This window comes from Salvelinus fontinalis, chromosome 7, assembly GCF_029448725.1.
Source record: "Salvelinus fontinalis isolate EN_2023a chromosome 7, ASM2944872v1, whole genome shotgun sequence".
Taxonomy (NCBI): Eukaryota; Metazoa; Chordata; class Actinopteri; order Salmoniformes; family Salmonidae; genus Salvelinus; species Salvelinus fontinalis.
Genome location: NC_074671.1, coordinates 57,596,592 through 57,612,934, shown reverse-complemented (window position 1 = coordinate 57,612,934; position 16,343 = coordinate 57,596,592). Strand labels below are relative to the sequence as shown.

The 16,343-nt window shown below is 44.6% G+C and overlaps 2 protein-coding genes and 1 pseudogene across 2 annotated transcripts; 2 read left to right on the top strand and 1 right to left on the bottom strand.

Moving 5' to 3' along the window:
* Window positions 1-45: 45 nt before the first annotated feature.
* ebpl (EBP like) lies at window positions 46-4,767 on the top strand. The gene is made up of 4 exons (XM_055930002.1): window positions 46-1,814; window positions 1,906-1,975; window positions 2,324-2,462; window positions 4,376-4,767. Exons 1-4 carry the CDS (start codon window positions 1,626-1,628, stop codon window positions 4,602-4,604), a joined length of 627 nt encoding a protein of 208 aa, XP_055785977.1. The 5' UTR covers window positions 46-1,625; the 3' UTR covers window positions 4,605-4,767.
* Window positions 4,699-6,629, bottom strand: LOC129859836 (ADP-ribosylation factor-like protein 11). Its single transcript, XM_055930003.1, has 2 exons — window positions 6,396-6,629; window positions 4,699-5,434 (listed from the first exon to the last, which is right to left on the bottom strand). The coding sequence occupies exons 1-2, from the start codon at window positions 6,620-6,622 to the stop codon at window positions 5,128-5,130; spliced, it is 534 nt and encodes a 177-aa protein (XP_055785978.1). The 5' UTR covers window positions 6,623-6,629; the 3' UTR covers window positions 4,699-5,127.
* A 550-nt stretch (window positions 6,630-7,179) lies between these two features.
* On the top strand, window positions 7,180-16,052 carry LOC129859831 (RCC1 and BTB domain-containing protein 1-like; annotated as a pseudogene).
* Window positions 16,053-16,343: the final 291 nt, after the last annotated feature.

Sequence of the window (16,343 nt, the reverse complement as noted above, 5' to 3'; positions counted from 1 at the left end):
TAGGTAGACTGAGAACCATGGCAAATGCACACTGTTTATTTGGATCCCCATTTTGTTTTTGCAGAAGCCGCAGCTACTCTTCCTGGGGTTTACAAAACTGATAGACAAGGACAGTCGCACAAATGTAAAATACCAGTGGTGGAAGAAGTACCCAATTGTCACACTTGAGTAAAAGTAAAGATACCTTAATATAAAATGACTCAAGTGAAGTGAAAGTCACCCAGTAAAATAATACTTGAGTAAGTCTAAAAGTATGGGTTTTAAATGTACTTAAGTATAAATAATTTCAAATTCCTTATTATGTAAACCAGACAGCACCATTTTCTTTTTTTCTTAAATTTACGGATAGCCAGGGGCACACTCCAATAATCAGACAATTTAGAAATGAAGCATTTATTTAGTGAGTCGGTCAGATCATAGGCATTAGGGGTGACTAGAGTTGTTCTCTTGATAAGTGTGGGAAATTAACCATTTTCTGTCCTGCTAAGCATTCAAAAGGTAATGGGTACTTTTGGGTGTCAGGATAAATGTATGGAGTAAAAAGTACATTATTTTCTTTTGGGATGTAGTGAAGTAAAAGTAGTCAATATGAATAGTGAAGTGCAGATACCTAAAACTACTTAAGTACTTTACACCACTGTAAAATACGATATACAAACGATATAAAAAGTTTGACTATTCAAATATACTATGCTTTATTTATACTATTGTCAATCGCTGTCCAATCTGCTGTCCGAGGTCCTGATTCCTGACTCTCCTGGCTTAATCTACATTCGGCGTGGCAAGATGGTCGACTGACCGCTCAAACAATTTCGCAAAGGCGAAAGGCTTGCGGCAGGCGAGAACATTCTAGCCAATGAGAGTGCAGAGACCCGTGTGAACTGGCACAACTGATTTTAAAAAATCGTCGCAATGTCACGTGCAGTACACAAGTACACTCTTAATAACTTAAGTATTATGAAACTTATTTGATCAAATAAGCCTCACCTATAAAATTAGCAATTAACTTGTATCTTCACTAGATTCGACACTCATTGCTGCCCCCTCCCCCATACAAAAACTCACTTGGTCTGCTTAAACGCTTATTTTCACGCGGACATATTTTGGGCGGAGTCGACATTCGCTTCGCTCTGGTTCACCAACTTCAGCTCCCCCTTAATTTTCTCTTAGGAGGGCCCACAAGTGTAGATTTATCCGACAGCCAATCATGTACTTCTCACAGCGTGACACTGTGGGGCAGGGGGAAGACTACGGAATCCATTTGGGACAAGACCATAGAGAATGATAGAGGCCTCTAAGTGGCCCAAAATATTTATTAGGATGGGAAGTGCCATTGAGGGCTTCCACCATTGTAATGAAGTCAACTGGGTGGGACTTACAACTTCATTGAATGATCCCGCCTGGGGACCCTGTTAGCGTCATGTCCAACCGGGTCATCAGGACGGATCAGCCAATCATGAAGGAAATGTACTACTTCAAAATTGAGATTGAAAGAATCGGCAGGGCAGGCAGACGCTATAATGGCACAAATACAAAGATGAGTCCTCTATCTAGCTTTATGGACGAGACAATAGGTGCAAGGTCAAAGAGTAATTTGCATGGTTTGAGTCGAGTTTTCTGTGAAAATGGCATCAGCGGCGTTTAAAGAAGCCCAATCGCTCTTTACTCCCGTGACGGTTTATTCTCTGCTGGCCTGCGCCGCTCAATTCGCAGTGGGATACATCCTCGCGCAGATATGGGGAAGAAAATGCTCTGGAACTGATAGATGGGTGCTCGTGTGGCTTTTCTACGACGCAATTGTTCACATTACCTTGGTGAGTGTGTGACGTGAGTGAGAAGGCGTTGTCAATATAGAAAGTTAATTTGCAGCTCTTATTTGTCTCTTTCTACTGTTTGTTCATACAGGAAGGACCCTTTGTTTACATGTCACTTGTTGGAACCGTGGCAACTTCAGACAATATTTTTGCTGAACTTTGTAAGTGGGCTACCTGTGCAATGTAAAAAATATATATACATTTAAAAAAAAAAATATTAAAACAAAATAATTTATAGTACTGTGTATTGAACATGTTTTTTTTTTAATCATGCAAAATATAAATTAAATTAACAATGGTGTGTGTGTGTGAGATGGGCTTTGGAGCCTGGTTGTGGGGAGACATCTAGTGGACATAGTATTAAAATGCTCACATTAAACTGAATAATATACAGGCATGGACTATCAATCACGGTTAGTGCTGGAGTAGAACAAAAACGTGCACTCTCTGGCCCTGGGGTTCCCCAGGAATCTATTGAGATACTGCTCTAACATATCCTGTCCATGTAGGGAAGGAGTATGGAAAGGCAGATGAGCGCTGGCTCCACTCTGACCCCACCATCGTCTCCTTGGAGCTGCTGACGGTGGTCCTGGACGGCATCCTGGCGCTGGTGCTTGTCTATGCCATCGTCAAGGACAAACACTACAGGTAGGAACACTGGTACTAAATATGCTTCATTCTCAGGCTTTTCTCATGCTTTATGCCATTCATTTCTATATTGGAACCATATTTCTTTATGGAGAACACTTATTATATTCAGAATTGTCCCATTACACAAACAAGTGTTTACATCCCATAGCAAGTCACAATTGACATTTTTATAGCGTCTGTCTTCAGCATGTGATGTGTTGAATGACCTATTACCATATACATAGATGCATTTGGAAAGTATTCAGACCCCTTTTGTTACAGCCTTATTCTAAAATTGATTAAATACTGGTTCCCCCTCAATAATACAAACAATACCCATAATGACAAAGTGAAAACGGGTCAAACATTTCTTTAAACATTTATTAAATATAAAAAGATACCTTATTTACGTAAGGATTTTTTGCTATGAGACTCGAAATTGAGCTCTGGGGGCGTCCTATTTCCATTGATCATCCTTGATGTTTCTACAACTTGATTGGAGTCCACCTGTGGTAAATTCAATATATTGGACATGATTTGGAAAGGCACACACCTGTCTATGTCTCACAGTTGGCAGTGCATGTCAGAGCAAAAACCAAGGCATGAGGTCAAAGGAATTGTCCGAAGAGCTCCGAGATAGGATTGTGTCAAAGCACAGATTTGGGGAAAGGTACCAAACATTTTCTGCAGTGTTGAAGGTTGCCAAGAACACAGTGGCCTCCATCATTCTTAAATGGAAGAAGTTTGGAACTAGTAAGACTCTTCCTAGAGCTGGCCGCCCGTCCAAACTGAGCAATCAGGGGAGAAGGGCCTTGGTCGGGGAGGTGACCAAGAACCCGATTGTCACTGACAGAGCTCAAGAGTTCCTCTGTGGAGATGGGAGAACCTTCCAGAAGAAAAACAATCTCTTCAGCAATCCTCCAAATCAGGCCTTTATGGTAGAGTGGCCAGACGGAAGCCACTCCTCAGTTAATGGCACATGGCAGCCCGCTTGGAGCATGCCAAAAGGCACCTAAAGACGATCAGACCATGAGAAACAAGATTCTCTGGTCTGATGAAATCAAGATTGACATCTTTGGCCTGTATGCCAAGTGTCACGTCTGGAGGAAACCTGGCACCATTCCTATGGTGAGGTATGGTGGCAGCATCATGCTGTGGGGATGTTATACAGTGGCGGGGACTGGGAGACTAGTCAGGATTGAGGGAAAGATGAACGGAGCCAAGTACAGAGAGATCCTTGATGAAAACTTGCTCAGGACCTCAGACTGGGGTGAAAGACTGGGGCAACAGGACAACCACCCTAAGCACACAGCCAAGACAACGCAGGAGTGGCTTCGGGACAAGTCTCTGGATTTCCTTGAAGCCCAGCCAGAGCCCAGACTTGAGCCCGATCGAACATCTCTGGAGAGTCCTGAAAATAGCTGTGCAGTGACGCTCCCCATCTTGAGAGGATCTGCAGAGAAGAATGGGAGAAAAACAGGTGTGCCAAGCTTGTAGCATATCCAAGAAGACTCGAAGCTGTAATCGATACCAAAGGTGCTTCAAAGTACTGAGTATAGTGTCTGAATACTTATGTAAATGTGATATTTCAGTTATTGTTAATACATTTGCAAAAATTTCAAACCTGTTTTTGCTTTGTCATTATTGGGTATTGTGTGTAGATTGCTGAGAACCCCCCCCCCCCCCCTCCCAATTTAATCAATTTTAGAATGTGGCTTTAACGTAACAAAATGTGGAAAAAGTCAAAGGGTCTGAATAGTTTCCTAATGCACTGTACATGGAAAGTATAGCCTGGGCGCAAGTTGGTTATCAGCCTAAGTAACTTTGTCATTGTTTGTTTTTAATCTCAACGGTCAACATGTGTTTTTAGCTTGTCTTGTTGTTGCACAATCTGGCCCCCCGGGTGAATAGTTCTCCATGTTTGTTTTCAGGCACTTTGTCCAGATCACGTTGTGTGTGTGTGAGTTGTACGGAGGCTGGATGACCTTTTGTCCAGACTGGCTGGCAGGCAGCCCCAACCTCAACACAGACCACTGGCTCTACTTATGGATCTACCTGGTCTTCTTCAATGGGGTGTGGGTGGTGGTGCCTGGACTGCTGCTGTGGCAATCATGGCTGTCACTCAAACGACTTCACCAAGCCCCGAAGAAGCAGAAATAGACATTATTTTGTATGTACATAATAGGCATTAGTAAACCCACTACACAGAAAGCCTGGCTACACACAAATAATAATGCCATTTAACAGACAGACATTTACATTAGGTTTAGCATGTTTTATTAGTTTATCATTAATATAAATAAAGTTATGGATCTGCAAACAATTTGTTTCCCTAGCTATCTTTCCCCACATCTCCACAGTGTAACAATACTCTCCAGTCTCCCTTAGCAGGCACATTTAACTGCTGTGATAAGTGTTAAATCTCAACCATGTTGATCGCACAATCGAAATGCCCAAATATGAATCCTGCGCTTAGTTCATAATTGGATTGAGAATCCTGGCTCTTCCACAATCATTGTTCTGTTATAATCTGCATTTCAAATGGCACCCTATTCCCTTTATAGTGCACTACTTCTGAGGTACTTTAATATTGTTCTAGTTTAAGGTAGTGCACTATACAGTCAGTATCTCCGACTTGTCAAGTGTCTCTCACACAGTGATATCTCCACTGACGTGTCTCCTCTCAGCTCTTCTTGATGAGTTTGGCCACAGAGAGGAAGGCTTGCTGGAGCCCCATTCCCTTCAGGCCGCTGCATGCCTGGATCTGCCAGGCTCGGTCTTTGTAGCTGGGCAGCTCCAGCTGGTTGGACACCTCTCTGATGTTCATGGTGTTGGGGAGGTCCTTCTTGTTAGCCAGCACCACCAGAGGTATTCCCTTCATGTTGTCGTCGGACAGGACATTCTTCAGAGCCTTCTGAGCGTCCCCTATACTGGCCCGGTCACTACTGTCCACCACGAACACCATAGCCTTACAGCCCTCCAGGTAGTACCTGCCAATTATAGAACTAGGGTAGTGTCTAGCTAATGATATTGCAATTTTAGCAAGTCATTAGTTGAGGATAAAAGGTTATTCTATTCCAGTAATCTACCAACCTGATCATGGGACTGGAAACAGAATGTGCATTTGTTCTAGACTTTAACTGTCACACTACACTGAACAAAAATATAAAATCAACATGTAGTGTTGGTCCCATGTTTCATGAGCTGAAATATAAGATCCCATACATTTTCTATACGCACAAAAAGCCTCATCTTGAGCACAAATTTGTTTACATCCCTGTTAGTGAGCATTTCTTCTTTGCCAAGATAATCCATCCAGCTGACAGGTAACATATCAAGAAGCTGATTAAACAGCATGATCATTACACAGGTGCACCTTGTGCTGGGTACAATAAGGCCACTAAAATGTGCAGTTGTCACAAAATTCCACAGATGTCAAGTTGAGAGAGCATGAAATTGGCATGCTAACTGCATAAATGTCCACCAGAGCATTGAATGTTAATTTCTCTACCATAAGCTGCCTCCAACGGCATTTTAGAGAAATTGCGTCCAACTGGCCTCACAACCGCAGACCACGTAAAACCCTGCCAGCCCAGGACCTCCACATCCGGCTTCACCTGCGGGGTCGTCTGAGACCAGCCACCCAGACATTAGCTGAAACTGTAATAAAGCCCTTTTGTGCAGGGATTTTTTCCCCCCTGATTGGCTGGGCCTGGCTCCCCAGTGGATGGGCCTATGCCCTCGCAGGCCCACAGGCCTGCCTAGTCATGTGAAATCCATAGATTAGGGCCTATTTAATTCAATTGACTGATTTACTGTGACTAAGTAAAATTGTTAATTGTTGTTTATTTTTTGTTCAGTCTAATAACAGGCATTATGATTAGTGGAATGAGATGTGTATGTAGTACTGGGCTAAAACAGAAATAGAATAGCACAGAACCAACAACTCACCTCCAGTTGGCCCTCATCTCCCCCTGTCCGCCCACATCCCACACGGTCAAGGCCGTTTTCTTGTTCAGATCCAGGGTCACCACGTTGAAGCCCACGGTGGGGGAAGTATCCATCACCAACCCTGTCTTGAGCCTGAAGAGCAGGGTGGACTTCCCAGATGAGCCCAGGCCCATCAGAACAACCGTGGGAGTCCTCTTGGTGTCCCTCTTGGATAGAAGCAGCCCCATGACAGACACACTTGGCTTGGCAAAGCAGGGTCTGAGGTAGAAGGTAAAGAGGAAGTACGGCAGTCCCACCTCTGCTTCTGAACAATGTTGGGTCTTCCTCGGTAGTCTCTGATTTGCATCCACAAAAGGAGATTCGGTGATATGTGCAACCAGTGGCTCTTCTCGATTTTTAAATAGTTTTTGTATTTTTGTCTGGGAGTAGGTGTGAAAGCGTCAGGTGTGCCCACTTGCTGCTGCCCTCCAGTGACTAGAGAATCACTCAACATGAATAAAACTGAGTTTGAGTTTCAGAATAGAAACATGGTCACATGAGAACCCGTCTTTTCACATTCTTCTTTTAGAGGCTGTACCAACAGGCTTTCTCAGTTTCTCTATACTCAAAATGAATCCTCCCTCATTGCGCAGGTCTAGGGTTTGATTGGTGAAAGCAGAGTGGTGATTATTACCGCAATTGGGCCTATGTTTTTTAAATTATTATTTTTTTAAACACCAGAGGGCTTTAAACTGTTATTCTTAATTCCCATTTCTTGCGTTAGGAGTTGGCAAGAGAACAATAGACTGGCACCCCGGCTAGGCGCATGTGTCCTAAAATCTTCTCAACCGTGGACTCTGCCCACCGAGTCCACCGATGACCTAAACCAAGCGTACCTTCTTCCAGCCCATGACGTCAGTGTGTCCATCTGGACCAACGATTTGGACTGGGGCTCGAGCGCAAAACTAACGCTAAACTCAACTGTTGCTTGGTACATTTGGCATCCTTACATCAGCGACGACAACAACGAAGTGACAGCTTTATTCTGGTAATCGTGCTTTCAAATCATATTTACTTGAGGTAGGTTTATTATTAGGCGAGAGGTTAAATGTGTATTTCTTGTTTTTCTCCTCAGTTTTCTTGATGATATGGAGCGATGCTTTAGGTACAGTAACGTTACAACTTGCTAGCTATTAGTCAGCGCTGAATCTAGGTGCTAGGCTAGCTTGCTTTGTAGATAGCCAGCAAAGGGATACTGCCATGGGTGCAGCCTTCAACGTAGCGCATCGCTAGCTTGACCAGTCACTGTTAGGTGAACGTTACCATGTCGCAAGCTAGTTTGCTACCTGGCAGAAGGTAAGCTAACTATTAGCCTCTAGGAGGCTAATGGATGCCGCATCTGTTGTGGCTGAGATTCACGATTGAAATCCCAATGGTCAACAGAGTGCCTGGTCAGAGATGCGTTGGCTCTGCAGTACTTACGTAGTTAGCTACCTAGCTGGTCATCCAGTTATTTAACCAACTGTATGAGACAGTTAAAAGATCTGGATGGGAACGTTTGCCAAATAAAGTAGCCATTCCATCTCCATCTGCATGTTGTCTGTATGGCCCAATACTATTTAAAACCATGTCGATATCATCGTGAGCATCCAGAGATGGCATTATAAAGTCCTGAAGTCATGTCTAATTTATTGCTTTGAGCAATTATTAACATATTTATGAATACCTTCATTGAAACCAGGGTACCTCACCGCTGAGGTTTAGACTAAGACACAGTGTTTTGTACGTGTCTGTCTTTGATGGTTGTCTTGTAACAGTGTTAGCGGGGACAGTGGTGGCCTCACAGCCCCTGCTTCTCCCTCCCCTGTGCCCCCCGCCCTCACCCCGACCCCCCCACCGCGGAGAGCCAGAGTGAGGTACCCAGCCATGGTGGACGTGGGGACGTGGCCCCTCTTCACCCTGCTGGGGGCTCAGGAGGTCTCCTGCATCAGGCAGGCCTGTGTCTTCGGAACCTCAGCCAACGAAGCTATCTACATCACCCAGGACGATGAGGTGAGACTGGGGGTGTCTCGATTGTATAGAGTAACTTTATAGTTTTTATGTAGTGCAGAACTCTCTGGAAAGCAGTGGAAATGGTTACTGAGTGGAGTTTCTTGGTTAAATAAATATAATTACATGTAATGGCATCCTCTCCCTGCCTTCTCCTCTTCATCTTTGTCGCTGATCTCCCTGTAGGTGTTTGTGTTTGGGCTGAACTGCAGTAACTGTCTGGGGACAGGAGACAGTCAGAGCACCATGGTCCCCAAGAAACTAGACTTCCTCCGAGGCAAGAAGGTGGTCAGTCTCAGCTATGGCAGTGGACCACACGTCTTACTGGCCACAGAAGGTATGCTGCCCATTGCCTTACCTGTTTTTACCACCACCAAATGGCAACGTTGGCACGTTACTAGAACTTTACCAAAAGCCAGTATAATTGTCATAGTGCAGCTTACTTAAATAGCTCTGTGTTACTTTGGTGCATTTGTCTCTCAGGGGGAGAGTTGTTTGCCTGGGGGCACAATGGATACAGCCAGCTGGGCAACGGGACCACCAACCAGGGGGTGTCACCCATCCTGGTTTCAACCAACCTGCAGAACAAGAAAATAACACACGTGGCCTGTGGGTCCCATCACTCTCTGGCCCTGACACACGATGGAGAGGTGAGGGGATAGAAGAGAGGAAATACTTTTACAGGGGAAGAGGGAAAGTCGTTTTCCGTGCACTTGTAATCCTGAAATAAGCCTGTGTCTTAATGCTACTGCTACAGTACTACTGCTAGGTACATAATGTTTAAGAGAATAAAAACACTGTTGATGAACATGAGTGGAGTATTGGTGGAGGTCGTGTGTAGCCTGTCAGTGTGTGGAGTGGACTATGGAACCATGTCAGGTTCAAGTTTTCTAACCAGAGCTCATCAGTGGTCACTTGTCTTGGCTGTCTGTCTCTTTAAGTGGTTTATGTTTGTCCCATCAGCAGGTTAGGAAGGTATTATCTCAGTTCACTGTGTCCAGGCAGGCTGCATCTAACCCAGGCCCACTGGCCTAGTCTCACACACGATCTGTTCACTGTGTCCAGGCTGGTTGTATCTAACCCAGGCCCACTGGCCTGGTCTCACACACGATTGAAGAGTTGATGTAGAAATTACTAATGATTTCCAAAAGTAGATATTTAGGGCTATCTTGGATGTGTTGAAATATATGTTACTCAGCACTGTAAAGGGATAGATACAACATTACCTAATATCATGGTTACCTAGGATCACTGGTCACAAGGTGTGATTGTGTATAGGGTTGACAGTCGGTGTGTGTATATGATTGTATCTGCTAGGTGTTTGCGTGGGGTTACAACAACTGTGGCCAGGTGGGTTCAGGTGCCACAGCCAACCAGCCAACCCCCCGCAGGGTGACCAACTGCCTGCAGGGTAAAGTGGTGATTGGCATTGCCTGTGGACAGACCTCCTCCATGGCCGTGCTCGACAACGGGGAGGTGAGAGACCAAGCCCATGGGAAGGATGGGTTTATATTGGATAGTTCCCTCCGGTCCAGTGAAAGTCAAAGCAAAATGTTATATAGCACCATATACATAAAGGAAGATATTGCTGACTACCGTGGCCTGTGTGTGTTGCAGGTGTTTGGCTGGGGCTACAATGGGAATGGCCAGCTGGGAGTGGGCAACAACGGTAACCAGCTGACCCCCTGTCGCCTGGCAGCCCTCCAGGGTCTCTGTGTACTACAGGTAAGACTGGACAGTAGTGTACACTACTACCACCTGAATGTCTCTGTCTGAATCGTCTACTTCAACTCAAACTAATACAAAACAGAACTGAGCCCAGAGCCTTGTTGCTGTCCACTCCCACTGTGTAAAACCCTTCAGGACTTGTCTTCTAGATCGCGTCAGGCTACGCCCACTCCCTGGCTCTAACAGACGAGGGCCTGCTGTATGCCTGGGGGGCTAACACTTACGGACAGCTGGGTACTGGCAACAAGAGCAACCAGCTCAGTCCTGTACACATCATGGCTGAGAAGGAGAGGTAAGGGAGAGAACACACTCACAGGATTGTGATGTAGCTCTGGTAGCTGATACCAGCAGCATACCACCCTGCATACCACTGCTGGCTTGCTTCTGAAGCTAAGCAGGGTTGGTCCTGGTCAGTCCCTGGATGGGAGACCAGATGCTGCTGGAAGTGGTATTGGAGGGCCAGTAGGAGGCACTCTTTCCTCTGGTCTAATAAAATATCCCAATGCCCCAGGGCAGTGATTGGGGACACTGCCCTGTGTGTAGGGTGCAGTCTTTCGGATGGGACGTTAAACGGGTGTCCTGACTCTCTGAGGTCATTAAAGATCCCATGGCACTTATCGTAAGAGTAGGGGTGTTAACCCCGGTGTCCTGGCTAAATTCCCAATCTGGCCCTCAAACCATCATGGTCACCTAATAATCCCCAGTTTACAATTGGCTCATTCATCCCCCTCCTCTCCCCTGTAACTATTCCCCAGGTCGTTGCTGCAAATGAGAACGTGTTCTCAGTCAACTTCCCTGGTAAAATAACGGTAAAATAAAAAAAATAAAAAAATACCGCCCACTAAAAGGCCCAGTTGATACTGTCATCCTTCAAAGACCCATGGTTAGTTCTCTTTTCTCTTCATCTTCTTTGTTCTATTCCATCCAGTGTGGGTCCAATTGGTAATACTGCATAGTCCAAACATTGGCTCACACACCAGATCTGGAATAATCTGTCTCTGAGTTTACATTGTCCCTGTCACAATGAAGCAAAACTAGAATGGAGGGGAGAGAGAAGCCATTATGTTGTGGGCTGGGGTACAAATGGTTTTGACACTTGACAAGCATGAACTTTTCACTGAAAACATGCAAACCAGTTATTGGGATTTAATTCGGAATAGATCGTGGACATTTGTCATGTTCATTTCTATCTCTGAACGTTGTGTAACATGTCATAACACTCTTGAATGAGCCTCAGGTTGGCTTTGAGATCAAGCTACAAGACAGAGGGTACAATAAAACCAGCAACCTTCTGTGTCCATGGAATACGGTCATGGCTAGACAGGATACAGTTTGTCAAATTGACGTCAAAGTATAATATTTTAGCTAACACTAACCTAATACTCCTAACCTGCTACGTTAATTTTCCTAACCTGCTGCGAAAATTCAATTCTGACATAAGCTACACTACATGACCAAAAGTATGTGGACACCTCATCAAACATCTCATTCCAAAATCATGGGCATTAATATGGACTTGGTCCCCCCCCTTTGTTGCTATAACAGCCTCCACTCTTCTGGGAAGGCTTTCCACTAGATGTTGGAACATTGATGCGGGGACTTGCTTCCATTCAGCCACAAGCATTAGTGAGGTCGGGTACTAATGTTGGCCGAATAGGCCTGGCTCGCAGTCTGCGTTCCAATTCATCCCAAAGGTGTTCGATGGGGTTGAGGTCAGGGCTCTGTGCAGGCCAGTCAAGTTCTTCCACACCGATCTTGACAAGCCATTTCTGTATGGAACTCGCTTTGTGCCTGGGGGTATTGTCATGCTGAAACAGGAAAGGGCCTCCCTCAAAGTTGGAAGCACAGAATGGTCTAGAATGTCATTGTATGCTGTAGTGTTAAGATTTCCCATCACTGGAACTAAGGGGCCTAGCCCCAACCATGAAAAACAGCTCCAGACCTTTATTCCTCCTCCACCAAACTTTACAGTTGACACTATCCATTGGGGCAGGTAGCTTTCACCTGGCATCCGCCAAACCCAGATTCGTCCACCTGACTGCCAGATGGTGAAGCATGATTCATCACTCCAGAGAATGCGTTTCCGCTGCTCCAGAGTCTAATGACGCTCCAGCTGACGCTTGGCATTGCGCATGGTGATCTTAGGCTTGTGTGTGGCTGTTCGGCCATGGAAACCCATTTCATGAAGCTCCTGATGAACAGTTATTGTGCTGATGTTGCTTCCAGTGGCAGTTTGGAACTCGGTAGTGAGTGTTGCAACCGAGGACAGATAATTTTTACACACTTCAGCACTCGACAGTCCCGTTCTGTGAGCTTGTGTGGCCTACCACTTCGTGGCTGAGCCGTTGTTGCTCCTAGATGTTTCCACTTCACAATAATAACAGCACTTGCAGTTGTAGCAGTGCAGAAATTTGACGAACTGACTTGTTGGAAAGGTGGCGTCCTATGACAGTGCCAAGGTTGAAAGTCACGGAGCTCTTCTGTAAGGTCATTCTACTGCCAATGTTTGTCTATGGAGATTGTGTGGCTGTGTGCTCGATTTTTATACACCTGTCAGCAACAGGTGTGGCTGAAATGGCCAAATACTGAAATGAGTGTCCAGATACTTTAGTACATATAGTGTATATCCCATCTAGTTAAATTCATGGAACACCAGCGACTTCAGCAGTGTCCTGTCATTCTTCCTTTCTTTTTTTGTGTTTCCTGTCTTCGTCTTAAAGGAGAGAGGTTCGCCATAGGCAGTAAAAGGACAAGGGAAAACACGGAAGAGGCGTGGCACAGAGACAGAGTAGGGAGACGTTTATAGAAACAATGCACTCAAGAATCACAGAACTTATTATAGCGGTCAAAAGACACAGGAGAGTACCGTTACTTGGTAGAGTGAGTGTGTGTGTAACCCCCCCCCCCCCCCCCAGCAGGATAGTGGAGATTGCGGCGTGCCACTCCACACACACATCTGCTTGTAAGACCCAGAGCGGCCAGGTGTACATGTGGGGCCAGTGTAGGGGTCAATCCATCGTGCTGCCACACCTCACACACTTCTCCTGCACTGACGACGTCTTCGCCTGCTTCGCTACGCCGTCTGTCATGTGGAGGCTACTCTCCATGGGTGAGTTAATTTAATCATTTATTAAATGTTATTTAAAGGTGCCGTATGTAACTTGGTTATGTGTGTTTTTTTCTTTTTCTGATCTCTAAGTAGGAGGTTCCCCTAACCAATGGTCTAGGATAACCCTCTCTCTCTCTCTCTCACACACACACACACACACACACCATGATTCCCAGCTAAGGTGTTGTGTTCTATCGTAGAGCATGATGACTTCCTGACTGTGGCCCAGTCTCTGAGGAAAGAGTTCGACAGCCCTGAGACGGCCGACCTCAAGTTCAGCGTGGACGGGAAATACATCCACGTACACAAGGCTGTGCTCAAGATCCGGTATGTGAATTTTTGTTTAAAAAAAAGATATATTTTTAAACTGCTGAAGCAAGCGCACACATTTTCTTTTAAGTAATGTAGCTTTTCTAGTTTTAGCCTCTCCAATAGGACCAACCAGGTACAATAAAACCTGTCTATAGACATAACACGACAACATTAGTGTCCATCATTGTTTCTGTCAGGTGTGAACACTTCCGCTCCATGTTCCAGTCCCACTGGACAGAGGACATGAAGGAGGTGATTGAGATCGACCAGTTCTCCTACCCCGTCTACCGCTCCTTCTTGGAGTTCCTCTACACTGACAATGTAGACCTGCCCCCAGAGGACGCCATCGGTGAGTTGGACTGAAGCAGGAATCCTGTTTAGGATCCATACTGGGCCCCAGAATCAAAACAAATTACTTTATTGAGTTAAAGTCCATCCATAGGAAAGCCGCTGTGTGTACGAACTATGTCTCTGTTTCAGGCCTGTTGGACCTGGCCACATCCTACTGTGAGAACCGTCTGAAACGTCTGTGTCAACACATCATTAAGAGAGGCATCACCGTGGAGAACGCCTTCTCTCTGCTCTCTGCCGCCGTGCGATACGACGCTGAGGTGAGACTGTGACAGTGTCACTACTAAGGGTTAATCACTCAGATTCTTACTGGTTACCACAAGCTTCTTGAGGCTGCCTTCTACGAGAAACGTTAGCCGTGTCATTATGGACATATTAGTCAGATGACCTCGTAAACCATCTTATACATATTTAGGTACTGTATACCAGGGGTAGGCAACTAGATTCAGCCGCGGCCCAATTTTTGATGCGTAGCGGATGGTCGGGGTGCTGGAACATAATTATAATAAGTTGTACTCTACAAATTGGATAAAACTAAGCCCCAAAATAGATTTTTATTTGAAAATAATAAAAATACCTTGATTACCTTACGTTAAACAATTTCTTTCTGAATTCCTGGTGACTTTACAGTCTTTTCTGACCCAAAACTAAGGGTGCCCCAACAAAAAATCACTTGGGGGGCGGTTTTGGCCCGTGGGCCGCTTGTTGCTGACCTGCTGTATACTGTATCCGTGTTCATACTGTGACTGGATGTGATCGCTTCCCTGTAGGACCTGGAGGAGTTCTGCTTCAAGTTCTGTGTGAACCACCTGACAGAGGTGACCCAGACTGCAGCCTTCTGGCAGATCGATGGCAACATGCTCAAAGAGTTCATCTGCAGAGCCAGCCGCTGTGGGGCCTTCAAAAACTGACTGACCACTAACCAGCTCCGAAGGAAGGACGAGGAAAGGGCTAGCATGAACTGGTTTGGCTTGACACTACTTGGCCATGGTAGAAAGGACAAAGAAGGAAATGGTATGAACATGGAAACGGCTAGCTTGAACCGGATCTCTAAATTGCCATATTACTAATCCATTGAGACAATGTCTGGCGTGGTCATCTGGTGACTATGGCTGACCTCGTTACACAGCCAAAGAAGCCAAAGCCAGTCCCTGCCTATGCACCTAATATTCCACGCGGACAGGTGGCACTGTGGGGAGGAAGTTCCTTTACCAGTGAAAACAGTGACATCAGAGCTCATTGTCTGTCACTGCATGTTTACAAACCTGCTAAATGCATTAGACTGCTCATTTAGCGTCAGTTTAATTGGAGGACCATAGATCTAGCTTAAGATGGACACTGTTACATGCCTGACAATGTCTGGTGACAGCTGAGGCAGGTCATGGCAGTCAACCCCCCAATTTGCAGATTACTATTATTTTATTTTTTTGCATCAAAGCTGTGTACTTTGCTCTACTGTTGACGGGTTGGATGTAGCTGGCCAGAAATATATTTTACAGGGTTTATGTGGATGTTTTGAGGAAATGACAGTTTCAATATGAATTGTTAATATGCTGTGTACTGACAAAGTAGAGCAGAGCTTGTCATTTATTCATTCAGGCACATTAATTCTCGAGACTTGAGATGAACATGGTGATGCAATGCAACAATGAGCAGGAACTTGGTTTTCAACTCTTCAGTTCTTTTACCAGACAGAAAACAAAACATTTTGACCATATACAACTTGTTACTCTTTGAACTTTTTTTATTCTTACAAAAATAGATATTATCTAAATTTTTTACTATTACTTATTGCATTCCTTTGGTTGAGATTACCCAAGCATTTCCAATCATTCTGCTGCTTTGAATATTGTTTTAATGGTTTAACGTTCATTACTACATTCTAATTTACTTTGAAGCGAGTGTTTGTACTGAAATTTAAATTCAACGCATTGTATTCTTAGATAATTTTTTCAGAAATAATTTGTTGCTTATGTTTATTTTTGCAATTACATTCATTTTGAAATATTTACAATTATTTAGGATGGAAACAGTTGCTATTGGTGCCACAATTCTCAACATGTTTATCGACTTGAAAGTCATGAGATGCAACCACTTTGAAATAAACAAAACTACATTATTGTATACAATTCTGGATGATGCATTATAAATGACTTCACATATTCTTGTTTTGAACATCCATATGAGCAATGACAGATAATTACAAACATGTCCTTATGCTGCCATCTAGAGGCCATCACATACATTCTCTAATCCTAGAGACACTAGCCTAATGAATATCATTCTTTATTATAAACTGGGTGGGTCAAGCACTATGCTGATTGGCTGACAGCTGTGGTATATCATACCCTATACCACGGGTATGACAAAACATTTATTTTTACTGCTCTAATTACGTTGGTAACCAGTTTATAATAGCA